This window comes from Biomphalaria glabrata, chromosome 16 (genome assembly GCF_947242115.1).
Source record: "Biomphalaria glabrata chromosome 16, xgBioGlab47.1, whole genome shotgun sequence".
In the NCBI taxonomy this organism is placed as follows: Eukaryota; Metazoa; Mollusca; class Gastropoda; family Planorbidae; genus Biomphalaria; species Biomphalaria glabrata.
Window position 1 is genome coordinate 2,905,685 of NC_074726.1, and position 19,966 is coordinate 2,925,650.

Consider the following 19,966-nt stretch of genomic DNA (forward strand, 5'->3'; position numbering starts at 1 on the left):
ATTAGTTTGAACAGTCTAAATGATCAGGAACTATATACAACTTTTCAATAACCTTGACTGCTCAACGTGGATGCGTTAACCTGCTTGCCTTGTGTGTTATTGTAAGTGAAAGTATAATCTGGTAGTCTGACCAAAAAAATTTGTCTGACATAAAGAAAAATTTGTCTGACAAAAAAAAACAACTATTGAATCCGAAGAAGTTTACATTGTGAAATAGTGTAAGACAGCGATTCCAAAAATACGGCCCGCGGGCCAGATCCGGCCCGTGACGTGCATCCTTCCGGCTCGCCGAAATGTCGGCACAAAATATAGAAAAACCCCCCTTCCCACCCTAAAAAAAATTTTGAAAATGTATCTTTACCTGCGTTAGGCCTAATGGATTCGTACCAAGGCATTTAACATTAGCGTTTTCATGAAGTAGGACTCAGAATATAGAATCTACTAGGAAAAGTGAACGGATCTTTAACCTTTTTGTAGAACATCATACCATGCTAGCCGACATGTTTGTTTTTATTAACAAAGTGTGGCTGTATTAAAAACAGAACTTACGCAATTTTCTGAAGCGTGCAAAGAAACTTCAAATATATCCCAATAATTCAGTGTAAGTACTAGATCCTAGGATCTCAAATAAAAGAGTTTCAGGTCAATTTCATTGCTTTTTTGTACCTTTTTCCATCATGTGGCCCGCGACACTAGTGTTGGAAAATAAAATGGTCCGCAGATCGAATTAGGTTGGGCATCACTGGTGTAAGACATTCAATCAATACGTAATCATTATATCAGAATAAAAAGGAGATGAAATCTAAACAAAATAAAAATAACATTCAATATTTAGCAAGCCAAAGAAACATCAGAGTGTTAACAGGAATAGTTAAATTTGACTAGGTTTGTGCTATTGCAATGAATGAGGAAACCGACATGGGGAGCAGGTTTATAACAAGATCTAGAAGATAGACAGATAACTAAATGGATCATGGAATAGTGTCATTCTCTGACCAATGCTTAGTATTTTTTGAAACTTGGTTCATAGCTCTTAAAGAAATTTAACGCCTTATATTTATACAAAAAACATCAGAAAATTGCTATGAATATTCAGATTTGACAGGAAATCAAAGCCCAGCAGATTCAAAACGAGATAATAGATCTGTTGGGCAATGCAGTTCTTACTGTGCTACTTAGAAGGCCAGAGAAATGTTCAGTAAATAAATATTCGATCTATTTACTGTTAAATAATGGACGTAGAACTAGATATTAGTTTGTATCAATGTTTCAAAGCGTGACACCTAGAAGTGTTTTAGGAATGTCAATGTGTAGAATGGGAAATAGAACTCATAAAACATTTCTTTATGTATTTGAAACTCCGTTAACTCGTTTCATTCTGTTCAAAAATTGTACAAACATTGACTTTTAATTCTTGTTGGAGTTTTAACAAAGTCAAACGTAATGAGATTATTAAAAAGCTTCTCTACTTGCATTGGAATGTCTTTTGGTCAATGGACCGATACATTCAGATGACTCGATTGTTTTGTCATACATTGTATTTGTCTTATTGGGGGAGGGGGCCCACCAATATATTCTTGAACCCGGGCCCACGGGTATCATGTTACGCCACTGGCATGAAAGGGCCTGTTTCTTAAAATTGACGAGCCAGGCCATCGAACCTGTTCGTCCTTCTTAAAAATAACGAGGATATAGCGAGGGATATTTTGTACTTGAGAGCAAACGCAAAGGCATGAAAAAAACACTTCAAAACCTTGCAATCTACATGACTACATGACATCTGATGCTAGGTTCAGGTGTTTCTAGGCAAATCTAGTAGGCCAAAGGGTGTTATTTGTCCAGAGTAACAACCAACAGATTATAGTCAGCCCCTATGAGGCAGCATACCAAATTTTAAAAACTTCAGTCCAGACATCAAATCACGAAAACAGACAGCCTTCGTCTTTCGGATCACAAAATGAGTGATGAACCAATCGACCAAAGCTTTACATTCGTGTGGGAGTACAAACGCAATTTAATATCTTATTCCAATATGCAACTGGTCAATTATATTGGTCACTTCGAAAGCATATAAAAGCATATAAAAAAAAGGTGAATTACATTGATCAACTCGAAACCAGATAAAATTAGGTAATTCTTTTTTTTTTATTATAAGGTTTCATCATGCTTTTAATCCAGTGAGAGGCTAATGGATCTAGTACAAAAATAAAACTATACCTTCCTTGATAGAAAGTTGTTTTTTTTACTAGAGAGAAGACCAAACCAAGAAAATTGTCAGCAGTATATAAACAGTAGATAAACAAACTAACCCTCGTTTTATTTCCCCCCTCATTACCCAAGGAGGAAACGTGCAGAGTCTAAACCTAATTGAATTGTGTTCCACCAGTTGATTGCAATGCATAGTGCAAGTAGAGATGCCGAGGACGTGACGAGTGCAATCCAGGATGCGATTCGATTAGCTATTGAACAGACTCAAACAAGTGGCCTGGTCTACTGTAGTTCAATCAAATACGTTTTTAACCCTTGTTTACTGGCTATGTGCACTTAGTTTATTCTAAAATCAGGGGCGTGTTTAGGGTAAATGGGGTGTCAGAATCCAAGGATTACTTGTACGCGCACTTTTGATCCTCACACAAAAAAAAAGTTATTGACGATGTCAATTTTATGTGAATGATTAAAGCGAATATCAACGTAAGGAAACTACATATGAAAAATTTAGAAATAAGATTTTTAAGTACAAAAAAGTACACAAACATTTTCATAAGCCTCTTTCAACACTTGCTATGTTCTGTACACTATACTATGGCCTCCTTCAGACTATGGATCATCTCATGGAAATGAGATGAATGCCTGGGCATTAGCTGTGGTCGGAGCGATGTCGCCCACACATCAGTTCCCCCCTCTCCACGCAGCTGATGTATCCATAGGAAAGGCAGTGCCATATAGTTAGGGTCAGCGGCGTCGCAAGTTCTGCCAGAGTGTAGCACTGGTAGCTGCAAACTGCCTTAGGGTCGCCAGCTCCTAATTTTTCCTCAGGGTTGACTCCCGAAGCCTTTCCCATAATTGGGTATAGCTGCAAGGCAACAGAGGTTTGAATTCAGAGTTTTCTTCTCCAAGGTGGGTAGCCAGCCATGGCTTACGAGCCCCTCCTGCCCGAAGCTTACTGGTTAAGGCGCCAGTACATGCCTTTGCCCCTTCTGTTAGTTAGAACAGTTCCGCCGGACTCAATATCTGAGCCACACGTGAAGGCTAGGAGTTGGACTGGTTGTCAGACGCTATTTGAGACGCATGCCATTGGGAAGCATTTTATAGGTAGTGGGGTGCTTACATCCATTACCACTTCCGGCAATGACAACCTTGTGTACAACAGAACCACAAAATAACTATTTATAGATTAATAATTATCCACCATCGAGGGAAACTTCCAATCGGGAATTTTCGTAATCAAGTTAATCACAGTAATCTGCTCTTAGCTTACACCTTGATTTTGTAGATCCGGTTCACGGCCTTTAAAGCATTAATTAAATTACAGGAAGAGAGAAGAAAAAAAATGTGTCTTCATTTAGAATGTAAAAAGTGAACATTGAAAGATTACGATTACGAAATCATGCATGGGGGGGGGGGGGTGTTCAAAAGAAAGGCACGTGTTCATAAATGGATGTCCACAATTTTTTTAAACTTATTGAAGCGTTGTTTAGCCGAGATTAAATGACTTTGTTACGTAAATCCTTAAACTTGAACGGCCAGCACTGTCAAGGCTGGTGTAATAAGTAGTTTACATTGAGATTTCGCCTATTTCCACGTGGATTTTTTATTTTTTTTGGTACCGGCTGAGAGTGAAGTCCAGGTTGTACATCATTAATTGAAGCTTTCTTTAATATCAAATTGATTTCTTAATTTCTATAATTTTAATTCAAATCAATTAATTTTGTGACCTCTTTTTTTTTTCCTTTTACTAATTTTTTTTTCAAATGGTCTGCGCAAAACGCGACGTGGCTGTGACACCTCCTCTTTCTCGCTAATCCTCACCCACACACGCAGCAGATATCCACCCAGCTATCCCCAACTTGTCCTATTCTGGATCCTCTGCTCTGTGCTGATATCAGCCCAAACACCCAGCTATTGATTGTATTATCATTTCTAATTAGTTTTAATGGACCCGTTCTTTTGTTATTGTATCTGTTTTATGGCCAGGCTGTTATTTTGTTAATGAGTTTCCTCGCTCTCAAAACGAGGCTGATCACGCACTAGTTCTTTCCGGATATAGACGAAAAGGTCATGTAAAAAAAAAAGAAATCAAAATATATATTTTTTAAACTTTTTTTAAAAATAGAAGCACATTTACATCCATTTCTTTAAATACTGTAAGATTTATTTCCCTTTCTCCATATCAAAGAAAAAGTAATTAATTACCACTAATTAATTAATCGATAGTATAATTTTTTTTATTGATTCATTCTTTGTTAGGACAATGTATAATTGTGTAAAGTTTCAACTTGGATCCAAGAATGGGAAGTGGGAGAAAATAACGTGTTCATAATGTTCTCCCACCAAAACCCATTCTTGGATCAAGTTGAAACTTTACACAATTATTTATTGTACCTAAATAAACATGAATCAATTTTTTATTAAATTAACCAATTATTCAATTAATTATTGGTAATTATTTTATTTATATTGAATAATGGAAATAACTTCAACATTTATTGATATATATAGTTGTTAGTCTCAAATGTGTATCCCGCGGCATTTGTGAGTGACCTCCAGCTGTCTCGTTCTGACGCCGCATGCAACCAGATGCTCTCTTCTATGTCAGCTAAGGTAAGTTGGCGCCTAAGCTGGTCTTTGAAGCGTTTCCGTGGGGCACTTCTGTTACGTCGACCTCATTTTAGCTCACCAAAAAAGACTGCCTTTGGTATACGTTCCTTTACCATACGGGATACGTTCCTTGCCCTATAGAGGTCCCTCTATACTGTCCATACCGGCGTTCGCAAGGACATCGCCGAGAACAGACGCAGATGGCTAAAAGAAAATCTAAATCGACCACCTGCGGACAATGGTTATGCTGCCCTGGAAGTGGCAAAATATGTAGGTCACAACTGGGGCTGCGCCGCCACGGGAAATACTGCATTCTCCACTAATCTTCGGACACGAAGACAAGCCTTATTATTATTAGTTGTTAGTGCGGAGTTGTTGTTTTTTTCCCTTAGATATTGTTTTTGAAAGCATTTTTTATATTTAGCTGGTCACGTTTCGGACGTTTCTTCACAGCTGACTATTACTGGATCCTAGCCCATACCTGGACGGCGAGGATGACGGTAGGCAGGGTTCTAACCCTGGACCATCGAGACGACACTACTGAGCGCATATAACATGATCTGGCAGTCAAGTTATAATTTTTATTACATTTGCTTGCTGCATAGCTAAGTAGATTCTTTGGATATTGTTTTTATGGTCTTGACATATACGTTTTTTAATAACTTACTCTTTACATAAAATACACGCATTTAAATTGCTTTTTCTAAGCTTAAGTGGCTTGTGAGTAGAGAGTTACAATGGCATACTTAAGGTGATTGTATGTAAGACTATATAATAAACAACAAACTAAAAGGTTTGGCAATAAGACAAAACATTAGAGCCAATTATCTAAGTGTTTTTTTCAAACGTTAAGCAAAGCCTTAAAATAGAGACAATTAAATATAACAACGATCATCCATTTAGTCACGTGGACAATGAAGCAATTACTTTTAAAAAAAAAAAACATTATTCAAAATAGACTAACCAAAAACAAAAGAATAATGCAGAATTTCTCAAGGGACGTAACTTGTTTTTTTTTTATATCCTTCATTCTTTCGAAGCAAAACAAAAGTTCGTTGAACAACTATTATACAATCTATCAAAACGAAATATTATTGACACTAACACTCGAGCGTTATAAGCAGAATATTATGATATCCACTTATCAATCAATAACAAGCTTACTATCTTTACATTGCAATGAGGACTAGTTGATGAACTTTTTTTTTCCCCCTTATATAATGAAATGTATGTGTCTTTTGTTTGGTATTGAGAAATTAACTCTTCACACTTTCCTAACATTCTCTCGACACATTATTGAAGATAATTGAATATAATTATCTTACGACAACCCTAGCAAATTCCTGAACATTTTAAAACGCCCACAACACACTATTAAGACAACCTAACAAACGCTTAATGCAATCTTAACACGCTCTTGAAACACTCTTAAAACAACACATGACTGACACACTCTTGACACATTCTTCCTGAAACACACTTACTACACTCTCAAGACACATTTGACACACTCTTAAGACACTTCTAAAAAAACACACTTTTAACACATGCCTCTGACACACTCATGACACATTCTTGATCGAAGCTCAAATCTGATAAAAGAAAATAAATGATCACATGCAAACAATGTAACATTCTAAAGTTTCATAAGCCAAAATTACAAACACAATAATTGTATTTACAAAATAAACTTTGCATTGAGATTGGTCCTCAGTACATTAAGATAAATAATAAATTTACTCCAATGAAATTTTTTTTTTGAAAAAAAAAGCAAAATATTTGAAGGACTCAGAATAACAGATACGAACAACAACAAAAAAGAGTTAAAGTTTTAATCTCGGCAGAAATAAGACCCCGGCTACCGTTGTCTCGGCTTTTGCTTTACATACGTCGACAAGAACAAAAAATGTTTCAGATTTTCTGACAACATCTCGTCTTTTTCTTTAATTATGTTTCCGATTTCCCTGGAGCCCCTCTCCCTCGGAGACACATCTCTAAGCAATGCCCCACAATTGACAAGATAGAGGCAGCTGCTGTACAGCGGTATTGGGGATAACATGAAAAACAAAAGGGAGGGGGGGGGGAACAAACCCATTTGGCAACTGACTTTGTCATAGACCAGGCAAAACTTAATTTGGTCCGTACATTTTTTTTAATTGGACTTTCTATTGTTAGTCCATACTTGGCATCTTTCATACAGAACTACTTTCTTCCTGGATTAAGGTATCAAGTATTATCCTCCCCCCCCCCCCCAAGCGTATGTTAAAGATAAAACTAAATACTAAAAGGTTTGGTTTATACTTCATTGTGACAGTTTGGATCAGACACAAAAGGATTTCAATGCTGAGGTTCTATTAAGTTACATGAATGTTAACAGCCCCCCTCTCTGTCTGTCTCTCTCGCAGAAAATCTTGCCTCTTACTCCTTCTCCATTTCCCTTTTCTCTCTCTCTCTCTCTCTCTCTCTTTTTCTCGCCATTAAGAAAAGTGCATTTATCTTTGTGTCTTTCTGAATATTTAGTATCTCATTCTTTATTTTTCATTTGCTAATTTAGTTTCATTAATGTATTGCTGCTACTTTGATGTTTAGTCTTATGTCCTGGAGTGTCTGTAAGTTAAGTGATTTGACTAATGGTGTTACTCTAGCATGAGTACGAATATTTATTTGTGTTAATTCTCACGGCTTTTCTACTTAAGTAGAAGGATCATAAACATAGGATGCTTACTCACATATGTCTAAATAGAGTTAAATAGCGTTCTATTTTAATTTTTTTTCCTGCATTGGTTTCTTAATTATTTCATCAAGTATTTATTTGTGTTAATTCTCACGGCTTTTCTACTTAAGTAGAAGGATCATAAACATAGGATGCTTATTCACATATTTGTCTAAATAGAGTTAAATAGCGTTCTATTTTAATTTCGTTTTTTTTTTCTGCATTGGTTTCTTAATTATTTCATCAATATGCATATTCTATGATAACAATTTATAATTTTTTTATTTTTTTTTTTGTATCATGCTCCAGGTTGATTCCATTTCTGTAATTCAAATTCTTTATAAAATGTAAATATCTTGTATTGTTTTTTATTGTTTTATTTACAATGACATGCCTTCAGTCGCAAAACCAAGCCTGTTTATTCTAAAGCTAATGCAATTAGGTAGATCATTTATTTACATTAGAAACAGGCCTAAGTAAAGAAAGTTCCCCTTTCAGACGGTCTATAGGGCATATAATGATAAGGTCATCAGTTTCTTTGGCCAACGGTTTACGAGCAGGGCCAGCAGGGTGTCATGTTGTCATCACAACGACCAACCGACTTTACTGTCACCAACTGAGGTCAGGTACCCATTAGTGCTGGGTGGACTCAGGGGCGCCCTGAAAATCCCGAAATTCAAAATCCCAGTCATCACTGAGATTCGAACCCTGGAACCAAGGTTCGGAAGCCAAGCGCTTAACCACTCAGCCACCGCCTAAGATTGTTCCTTTATAGACACTTTAGTTAACTTTTAGTGGTGCTGATCAAGAGTTATCTTTAATTACAGTTTGCTCTCTATCTATTTAAAACTTTGGAACCATCGCGGTAATGGACCACATTACAATGAAATGTCTTTAACTAATACAGACGGCTGTCTGATTCAAGTAATGTATAGAATATTTAACAATAACCCCGTAAAATCGCAAGGATTCTCAAGCCATTGTGTATGGGAAGAAAGTATCAGCTGACAAGCTTAATATATTGCTACTCAAAACTTATGGTAATATTATCTTATCTTATGTATAACAGACGTTACTTTAAAAAAAAGTCGTTGGTTTTCCTGGTTGATTCAGGCGACCCATTTCATTCTCTAATAGCACTAGGGAAGAATGAGCACTTGTATTTGTCCTAGCTTAGGAATAAGATTATTTGAGAAACAAATGAAGAATATAAAAAAAAAAAATACTATAAAATGTTTACTTACTAATCACGTTTAAACAAATAATCTCCAACAAAAAAGGTTTGAATATCAGTACAGTCTATATCACAGCTCGCAGACGATCACATTACGTCACAAGGAAAAACAAAAAGTTTAAAGTGTAATTCTACAATCCAAATCCAAAAGACAGAAATAAAAGAGTGTGTAGCAATAATTGGTCATGTGACCCAATTAATCTTGTACGGCTTGATCTTTTTGTTGCTGTTTTTTTTTTATTTTGTTTTCTGTGCCATTTTATTTTTTACAGTTGACCATCGCACGGGAATCCATGGTGAATAACTTCCTATTGGCTGGGTCATTCATTACCTGTTAAAAATACAAAAGGGAAACAATTGAATACAATAATCAGAGTGGTTCTCTAATGTATATACATCTCGTACTTTTATGTGTACATTGCCATAACAATGACACAGTAGATAAGGTGGAAGACAAACAGATCAATGATTTTAATAGAATAAAATTGCATAGGTAGAGTGATCAGACGCAATACAAAATGAGGAATTGGTGTCACTCTGTTAGTGCACTCCCTTTGCTCGTTTCTAGTCTTCTTTATTGTGTAATTTTACAACCTGAAAGCGCTAGAATTCTCGTTCTTGTGGGTGTATATGACTGAAAACAAAGTTGGCAGCGTGCATTTTTTTTATTTGTAAGATCAAATTGAAACCCCATTATTAATCCCACGCAAATCTTAAAATAGACCGATTGGCTACATGTAGGGCTCTGGTCTAAAAATAGACGTCATGTGACTAAAAATAATCTCAACAGCATCTGCTTGTTTTATCTCTAAACTCAGGGGATCAATACTCTCATATCCTCTCACAATGAGCTCTCCAATTTCATGTAGCGAACAAACAAGAGGCAGTGCAGTGGTTCCCTTTTAGACCAAACAAGAGGCAGTGCAGTGGTTCCCTTTTAAACCAAACAAGAGGCAGTGCATTGGTTCCCTTTTAGACCAAACAAGAGGCAGTGCAGTGGTTCCCTATTAGACCAAACAAGAGGCAGTGCAGTGGTTCCCTTTTAGACCAAACAAGAGGCAGTGCATTGGTTCCCTTTTAGACCAAACAAGAGGCAGTGCAGTGGTTCCCTTTTAGCCCTAACAAAAGACAATGCAGTGGTTCCCTTTTAGACCTAACGAGACAGTGCAGTGGTTCTCTTTTAGACCTAACGAGACAGTGCAGTGGTAACGAGACAGTGCAGTGGTAACGAGACAGTGCAGTAGTTCCCTTTTAGACCTAATAAGAGGCAGTGCAGTGGTTCCCTTTAAGACCAAACAAGAGGCAGTGCAGTGGTTCCTTTTAGACCAAACAAGAGGCAGTGCAGTGGTTCCCTTTAAGACCAAACAAGAGGCAGTGCAGTGGTTCCCTTTAGACCAAACAAGAGGCAGTGCAGTGGTTCCCTTTTAGCCCTAACAAAAGACAATGCAGTGTTTCCCTTTTAGACCTAACGAGACAGTGCAGTGGTTCCCTTTTAGACCTAACGAGACAGTGCAGTGGTTCCCTATTAGACCTAACGAGACAGTGCAGTGGTTTCTATTAGACCTAACGAGACAGTGCAGTGGTTCCCTTTTAGACCTAACGAGAGACTGCAGTAGTTCCCTTTTAGACCACTTTTACTTTTTTAATTTCAATAATGATTTTTGGGAGGAAAAAAAAACGAGATACGTATGAACATTTCGTTTAGTTTCTTGGTCTACCTATTCTTGCAGGACGTAATCATCGTCTTTTTTAAGTAACGTCTGTATTTAATAAGATAAGTTAAGATATCAATTATGTTTTGCACAAAACTGGATCGTAAAAAAAAAAGTTGTATTTCTTAACTAAGAAATGTTCAGAGATAGGAACCAGTAGGGTTGACCTTTGCCCTTAGCATCGACTTAATTATTGACGAATATCGGACGCTCAAATAAAAAACACAATGTTATGACGTGCTTTCCAAAAAAAAATTCACATTACAGATATTGCTGCTTTTTACAGTTAACTGGCGGATACAATGTGAACTATCATTCGTGAAAACCAATGTCTTCTTATACGTTAGTAAAAATGTTTTACATGCATCCGACGTTCATTCAAAGATAATTATGTCTTAACCCAAACCTCTCGTAGGACGACGAAGTATGGCAGAGGGTAGGGATCAAACCCCGGGACCATCGAAACAACTGAACGGCAGTCCAGAGCGCGCACCACACGGCCAGGCAGCAGCCCTGTTTTAAATAATTAGACTCGCACAAAATGCAAAATAATAGACTTGTGCGAAAAGATACTCGCGAGCTAGCAAACTGAATCGAGGTGTTTCGAAAAAAAAAAATGTTCCGATTGCGGGCATGAGATATTGCGAACACAGACTGTGCCCAGTTACTTTCTACTGTTTCTATTACCTTTCTGTTACCTTTCTGTTACCTTTCTATTACCTTTCTGTTACCTTTCTGTTACCTTTCTGTTACCTTTCTGTTACCTTTCTGTTACCTTTCTATTACCTTTCTGTTACCTTTCTGTTACCTTTTTTCTGAGAAGTCATTTGTTTGAGCAAAGGTGTGCACAAATGGGGGGACTCATCCAACGACAGAACTCACACTGCACTTGTTCCTAAACCCTGATAGCCAATGAATGACGTAAGTAGATACGAGTGACCAAAACATAGTTGTTAAAATTGTGTGATCAACTGCCCAACACAATGCATTATAATGTCTACTATATTAAAAACAACCAGGGGCCGGCCTTATGCCGATTTTACCGATTGCTCCGAAGTGGGCGCCGTGCTTGGCAGGGGCACAGCAAAATACATTTAGCATATTACTATCGTAATGGCTCTTGTCACAGGCTTTTAAATGTGTAGGACTTAAAAGGTTAATATATTTAGTGAATCGTACAATTGATGTAACTTTAACTCTATCTCTCCGTAATTATTTTCCATGTCATATTTTCCCTTTTGTATTTCATAGCCTGTTAGGGTTAAACTTTAATAACATTTTTTCTTTTAGACAATGTTATAATTGGTAGATAAATGCATGCCCTTTTATAACATTTTTTCTTTTAGACAATGTTATAATTGGTAGAGATAAATGCATGCCCTTTTATATAACACCAATTAAAGTTTATGAACCATAAAATACAGCTAATATAATGGGGTCAAATTAAAGACAGTATCGTCAATTAGGAGAGATAGAGTTAATTAACCCACTGGCACCTATTGCATCTATTGATTCCTATGCATGTTGCATAGTAAATATTGATATAATGATCTAATTAATAGCAATATTTGTTGACGTAAAAAAAATTGAAAAAGGGCCTCGCAATTTGTAGGGCTGGGCCTTGTTATAGACTTTATTGGGAATTTGACGAGATTATAATTAGACTATTTTAGACGGACATAGGAATTATGGGAATTAACTAAATAAGGAATTATGGGATGGATTTAAACGGTAGTAGACATTAGTAGGATAACAATAACGACTCACTCCTCTTAGTTAATGGCGAGACCTCATTTGTAGTAACTGTCGACATTTTGGACTGTGCCCCTTCATTTTCTGGATTAGACATTTGTGTTAAATATCTATCGTTTTTCTTAAGTATATTCTACAAGTTGTTATATGTTGTTGGTTGAACGAACTCTATCTAGACCTAAATCTACATCTCAGACATCTGTAATCTGTTCTACTAAACAACCCACAACACCCTGAAAACAAGGATCTTACAAGATATACATAAAATAATATGCGCAATGCAAATCGAGTCGTTAGAGATGGCCATGAAATGTTCTTTCTGATGCAAGGTCGCCATGACATCTTCCACTAATTAAAAGTCCTTTGCCCGGGGACTGTTTTCTTTAATTCAACCCCTAAAGGTCAAGTATTCAAAGCATTTATAATAATTACTTTTTGAGTGCCCCATGTGTGTGAGTGTAATGTGTGTGTGTGTGTGTGAAGGATGTGCATTGACAATTGCGTTTTAACCAACCTATATACTAAACCGTGCTGCTACTTTTGGAATGTTGATCTAGAGCAGGGGTTCTCAACCTGTGGGTCGCGACTCCCTTGGGGGTCGATTGACCATTTGCCAGGGGTCGCTTAAGACCATCGAAAATATGGATTGTTATTGTATACTCTTCTATTGCTTAATGTGTGTGTGTGGGGGGGGGGGGGTCGCGGCAGAGTGGGGGATTGTAAAAAGGGGTCGCCTAGCTTAAAAGGTTGAGAACCGCTGATATAGAGAGATGGGACAGCAGCGAATAACTGCTTCTGGGTATTCCCACGTACTTCAACAAGATGCCTTGCCAAGCTAATCCTTACTATAACCCAGTTCCCATTCCCATTTCCTGTCCAACGAGCCGCTATAACCCCAGCTATCCATCCAGCAGGCTCACTTCAAGTTCACGAGAACCAGACTGACCATTCCAATTCCATGGGGGGGGGGGGGGGGTCGAGGCTTGTCACTCACGCACACATACGCAATAGTTTTATTTGAATGTGTGACATACTGAAAATTAACATGACAGCTATATTAGGCCTATTTTTTGTAACGGTTTCTTTGATATGAGATTTCGCACTTAATGGCCTTATTTATGTCATTAGCAAGCAACAAATGTCTGTCGTTGGTATCACTCATATATGTAAATGTATCTTAAAGCTCGCAAAGATCTTCCTTCAGGGAACAGTACCAGGAAAAAGAAGAAGAGGCAGACAGAGAAAGCGATGAGAGGACAACTTAAAAGAATGGACGGGCCCGCCATTGATAGAGGTTCTAACTAAGGCAAAAGACAGAGAGGAAATGAGAAGGACGGTCGACGAATATCGCATGATGCCCCAACGGTCCAACAGACTAAGGGATAGGTAAGACCTTAAAGATAAAGGTATCATAAACTTGGAGATATAAGTATAGGTCATAATACTGTCAAAGTAAAGATCTGACAACGAACCGTTTTTAAAGTCGCCACTCTTTCATAATCTTCAGACTCGAAGATTGAGCTCTAGACTGTCATTCGATGTCTCCGGACTCGAACCCTGCCCTCTGTACCGTCGTCCTGCGTTTGGTTTGGACTAGGAAGTTATTACCTTCAGAATCGGAATAAACGTCCAAATAATGTAAAACATTTTTACCTCCTCCTTAATCCATAATCTTCAGACTTGATGACATACTGCACTCATTCTTAATCTTTATAAACTTGATTGTATAGTCTATATTATTAAGTTAACTTAAAATTTATACATGTTCATATTTTGGTGTTGACGCATTAGTGTCAGATTTGTAGCCAATGTAAGGCAACAAATTTAAATTTGATAAAAGCAAACATATGTAAGAAAACAAAGAAAACAATGCACAGAATCACCATCAGACCAGAATTCATAAATGCAAGAGAAACCTGGACGCTGAACAAAACAAACAAAAAAAAAACACAGAAAATCTGCTCAACACTTGGGAAAGAAAAATCCTCAGAAAACATTTATGGTGCCATTAATGAGGAAACCGGATGAAGGATTCGCACCCACCAAGAAATAGACCAGCTATAAGAATTATGAAGACCGTCTCCATAGTAACGGAAATAAAAAGGAACTGATTACGTTGGGCAGGTCACCTCGGAAGAATGCCAGAGAACAGAGGAGCAAAGATTGATTGCAGGGAAAAAACAAAAAGGCAGGCGCCCGAAAGGCAGACCACGATTACAGTGGCTTGATGGCGTACATGCTAAAAGTACGGTCATGGAGAAGTAATGCACAGGATAGATCAGAATGGAGAGATGCGCTAAAGCAGGCCAAGGCCCTCCACTGGAATGGATGGATGTTAAATAGATTTCATCCTTGGGTTTCCTAACTTCATTTACTTTCTAAATAGCTCGAGCGGCCTTGACATGAACTTCCAACAAAAGGAATTTGAAAAGATGCAAGAGAAACACCAACATCAGATATCTGTAGAAGCCTACATACATTTAGTGAGACTGGTGAGACTGTGGCGCCAAATCCACATTTCTAAAGTAAGAAAAGTTACTACAAGCCAATCAAAGCTGTTGCTTTAGCTTTTTAGTCACTTATGTTACTATAGCCAATTAGTTTTAATAATGTAGCCAATTAGTTATAATAATGTAGCCAATTAGTTATAATAAGGTAGCCTATTAGTTATAATAATGTAGCCAATTAATTATAATAATGAAGCCTATTAGGTATAATAATGTAGCCTATTAGTTATAATAATGTAGCCTATTAGTTATAATAATGTAGCCAATTAGTTATAATAATGTAGCCAATTAGTTATAATAATGTAGCCTATTAGTTATAATAATGTAGCCTATTAGTTATAATAATGTAGCCTATTAGTTAGTTTTGTTGACGAAGCATTTAAGGAAATACTGTGACTGTAGACTATTAGTGATTTTGTTACTTTAGCCTATTTGAAAAATTTGTTACTGTAGCGGCAGTGTAGCCTGTTAGTAAACGTTACTGTAGCCTATTTGTGAAAGTTTTTACTGTAGCGGCAGAGTAGCCTATTAGTAAATGTTGTTACTGTAGCCTGTTTGTGAAAAGTTGTTACCCTTGCGGCACTGTAGCCTATTAGTAAATATTGTCACTGTAGCCTATTTGTGAAAGTTGTTACTGTAGTCAATTAGGAAATGTTGTTACTGTAGTCTGTTTTTGAAAATTGTTATTGCAGCGGCAGTGTAGCCTATTAGTAAATGTTATTACTGTACCCATTTTGTGGAAGTTGTAACTGTAGCCTTAAGTAGGTCTGTTGTTACTGTAACCTATTAGGGAGTTACGGTTAAGAGTTTCACAATTTATACTACTGAAAACCTGCAATCTAACAACTCCTAGAGATTTCAACACAAAGAGTGCTATTAGATCATGGAACGGGTTGCCTGAGCTAGCCAGTAAAACCAGTGACTTGGCAGAATTTAAGTCATTGGTTAATATGCATGACTAAATGCATGACGCGTAGGACGTAATCATCTTCTTTTTTGAAGTAACGTCTGTATTATATAAGTTAAGATAAGATAATTTGTCAAGCTACGTTCACGATCACATTGCTGGCTAGTGTAGGTGTGGGAAATTGTTTTGTTTTTTTCGGTAATAAAATGTTCGTGTGAATATTTGTTTGCAACTGACAGTTTACAGCGTGTTTGGAAACTGTTACAATAGTATAAAGTATTAACACAGTCATTCGTCTTAATGAATAGGGTAAGTGCTATGCAGAGTGCTAACAGTCGACTGATCTTATGCTCCCGTTGACACATCCGCTGATCTGATGCAGCCGTTAACACGTCTGCCATCCTAGTTCATTAAGTAGTCGCATTAGTGAGGAGGCGGCTGATGGAGGGAGATGAAATGGGGGAAAAAAATAATAAGGGAGTAGCTGAATGAAACGGGGTTGAGAAAGACTACCCTGGGGGGTAGGGGGAACATTCTGCCTAATACACGGTATTGTCTTGTCCCCAAGTTTGCTTACACTCTTTACTTCTGCCCCACGTTTTCGCCTCGTCTGATGCCAGGCATGTTTGTATGTTAGGGAAACAAATGTTTGCTCGTCGAAACCTAACCTGAGTTGAAAGGTCATAGGGGTCAATTGCAAAAAAAAAAAAGCAACCAAAAAAAAAATAATTCTGAAAACACAATTCAGAGTCTGCATCGTTGTGACAGGTTGAGAGCGTCGCTGTCATCGTCTGTCTTGTCACCTGGACAAAGTTGGTGACAGGTGCTTTTTTTTTAGGGGGGGGGGGAGTCAAAAGGTGAAAGACCTAATCTCGATAGATCTCTGTCAAGTGGAGCAAATTGATATGTATTGAATGCAGTGGCGTACCGAGGGTGCCAGGCTCCCGGGGCGGCATAGTCTGTTGGCGCCCCCCCCCCTATTAGTATGCGTAATCTATATTTGCATTAAAACAATCACCAATCAATAAATTTTGCGCCCCCCCCCCCCTATTAGTATGCGTAATCTATATTTACATTAAAACAATCACCAATCAATAAATTAGTTTTTTTTATTGTAAACAAAGTTAATGAACAATCTGAAGCAACATTAGCCATTTCTTATAGAACTACTTTTCGTGATCTTGCACTAGCAAAGTTGTCAATGACATCATCAAAATTAATTGTTTCGACCAGCTCCTTTTCTATGCTTAGCAATGCCAAGTCTGACAGACGCTCCTGACCGATTGAAGCTCTCAAATAAGTTAAAATGATTTTTAGTTTACTAAAAGAACGCTCACAGCTAGCAACTGACACAGAGATTGTCAGCATAATTTGCAAAGCAATTCGCAAGTTTGGAAATATGTTATTGCCATACGATATAATAAATGAAAGTAATTCTAATGGGCTGCTTGGGGTAGCATCTGGCCGGGTTTTCAGCAACATACTGCAGTCACTGATTTCTCCGAACAGTTCAATTCCATCGATATCAGTTTTATAAAAGTCAGCCAGCGTAACACAGTGCTGTTGAATATCATTAGAGGTATCATTAGCAAACAATTTGCTGATGTTGAATAGAAATCCAAACTTTTCATCTAACGTCTTCAGACGACCAAATCGTGTTGTCATCTCCTGGATTAGTCTATCAATAACTGATTTCATAATGCGAGTTATTTCTTCAACCGCAGCGAGTCCTGCATCACCAGCATTTTCACCAGGCATCGGTTTTCGACGTTTAATTCTTCCTTCTATCCTAATTCCCAATTTTTCACACAGAACTTTAGCTGCATTGACTGCAGTGATGCAAACATCTTTTCGAATGCTACTTAGCCGTTGCTGCAGTCCTTCTAAATCCAGTGCTGCATCATGGAAATTCATTGATGGATCTTGCAGTCGTTTTTGAATCCGGTCAATTTTTGACAAAACTGCATGCCAGAAATCAAGTAGAGTGATGAAATTGAAATTTATCACATTTTGAGGCAAACTGTATGCATCATTCTGAGTCTCACTAGTTTGAGTACCATCTTCATACAGGTTTTCTAACAGCTGTAAAAATCCATCAAACTGTTCGTGGATTGCATTCACCGCATCTTGTCTTGCACTCCAGCGTGTTGGACATTCTCTCTTCAATGTAATTCCAAGCAATTCTTTCATTTTCTCCCATCGAACAGTTGAAGCACTGAAAAAAACGTAAATTTTCTCAACTGTACCAAAAAATGTAACAACAACTGGATCCTGTTTTGCAGCATGTAATCCAGCTAAATTCAAGCTATGGTTGTTACAATTAACAAACGATGCTTGAGGATTTCGAATGGCAATTCTTTGTTGGAGTCCGGACAGTTCTCCTGCCATTACAGCTGCGTTATCATAACACTGAGATCGACAGTCAGCTATAGGAAGGTTGTCTGCTTGCAACTGTTCAACAATAACATTTTCTAGTGTTGCTGCATCTTTTGCATGAAGCTGAATAAAACCAAGAAAAAATTCTTTGATGGTCACTTTTTTGGTTTTGAAATTAACATCAACAAACCTAATAACTTCTGATAACTGTTCCCGGTGTGCTAGATCAGGTGTTGAATCTAGCATTAGTCCATAATATTTGTTTCGTCGAATATCACAGAGTATCTGCTTTCTGACAGTAGATGCAAGAAGAGTTCACCTTTAAACAATATTAAATTAAATAAATGTGAAATTTTCTGATCAGTTACACTTTATAGAGCGCGTCTGCTTTAATCTGCAGCGTAATCGTGTTTTAAATGAACATTTTCTGATTTTATTTTGGTATCGAAGAAAAGGCATAGTTCTTACTCAAAGAAAATAGTGGATATGGGGTGTCAATGTCTTTGAGAGGCACCCGCCCCCCTTCTTTAGTAGCACCCGAAACATGTATTTAAAAAAAAAAATGAGCTTTGAAGTAAAAAAAAAAAAAAAAAAAAAGCAGGGATCTTTTCACTAGAAGATATTTGGTTCTTTCGTGACTATAGGAGAAGCTAATTTTAGAAAGCGTAAATAAATAAATAAATATATATTTAGTACAGTAGTTCCCCTTTCATACTATGGGGTCAATAGGGCAGAATGATGTAAGGTCGTCTGTTTCTTTGGCCAACGATTAACGAGGATGTCATGTGACCAGAAAAACGACCAACCGCCTTTACTTCACTCTGCTTATGTCAGGTACTCATTAGAGCTGGGTGGACTCAAAAGGCGCCCTAATTATCCCGAAATTCAAGATCCCAGGATTTGTACCCTGGACCCTCAGGGTCTCCATCAGTTTAGTGGTAAAAGCTATCTAGAGCTACAAACCAACGAAGAAGTATCAACAGCCAGTCTTGAAGGCAAACTTTAATGTAATGTTTTAAAAGTAGTTGTTTTTTTTTTTCTGCATAAATCTATTAGAGATTACAGATACATTTAAAAAAAAAAATTAGTCAAATGAAACTTCCAGTATTGAGTAGAAAAAAAACTCTTAGTAGAACGGTGAGTTTTATTTTAGTCAGAGAGAAGCAAGTCTTCAATTAGTGAGTTTTATTTTAGTCAAAGAGAAGCAAGTCTTCAATTAGTGATTTTTTTTTTGTCAAAGAGAAGCAAGTCTTCAATTAGTGAGTTTTATTTTAGTCAAAGAGAAGCAAGTCTTCAATTAGTGAATTTTATTTTAGTCAGAGAGAAGCAAGTCTTCAATTAGAAAGTTTATTTTAGTCAAAGAGAAGCAAGTCTTCAATTAGTGAGTTTTATTTTAGTCAAAGAGAAGCAAGTCTTCAATTAGTGAGTTTTATTTTAGTCAAAGAGAAGCAAGTCTTCAATTAGTGAGTTTTATTTTAGTCAAAGAGAAGCAAGTCTTCAATTAGTGAGTTTTATTTTAGTCAAAGAGAAGCAAGTCTTCAATTAGTGAGTTTTATTTTAGTCAAAGAGAAGCAAGTCTTCAATTAGTGAGTTTTAATGGGTTAAAATTGAATACGTGGTAGTGTTGGTGCTCCTTGGTTCGGTTCCCTGCCAACCACAATTCCCAGCCCTCACGCAGTAGGTTTTGGCTAGGATGTAGTAACCCTCAATAATTTAGGAACCTCCGGAACATATAAAACAAAACCAAAAAAAAAAACTGATATTGTTTATTTGTTTTGATACTGTGTCTCTACTGAATGAAAAGATTAGAAGATGAAGTTTATGGTCAAATATGTGAGTTTATGTGAGTTAAGTCTGTCATTAAGGTGCTTGTTCAAATAGAGATCTAGACTAGATCTAGATCTTAAGGCTTTAAGCGAGATACTAAATTTACCTAAAAAGATAAAA

The 19,966-nt window shown here is 37.1% G+C and overlaps 1 protein-coding gene across 1 annotated transcript; it reads right to left on the bottom strand.

Moving 5' to 3' along the window:
• Positions 1 to 16,801: 16,801 nt before the first annotated feature.
• LOC129923411 (zinc finger MYM-type protein 1-like) lies at positions 16,802 to 18,265 on the bottom strand. Its single transcript, XM_056014283.1, has one exon. It carries the CDS (start codon positions 18,263 to 18,265, stop codon positions 16,802 to 16,804), a length of 1,464 nt encoding a protein of 487 aa, XP_055870258.1.
• Positions 18,266 to 19,966: the final 1,701 nt, after the last annotated feature.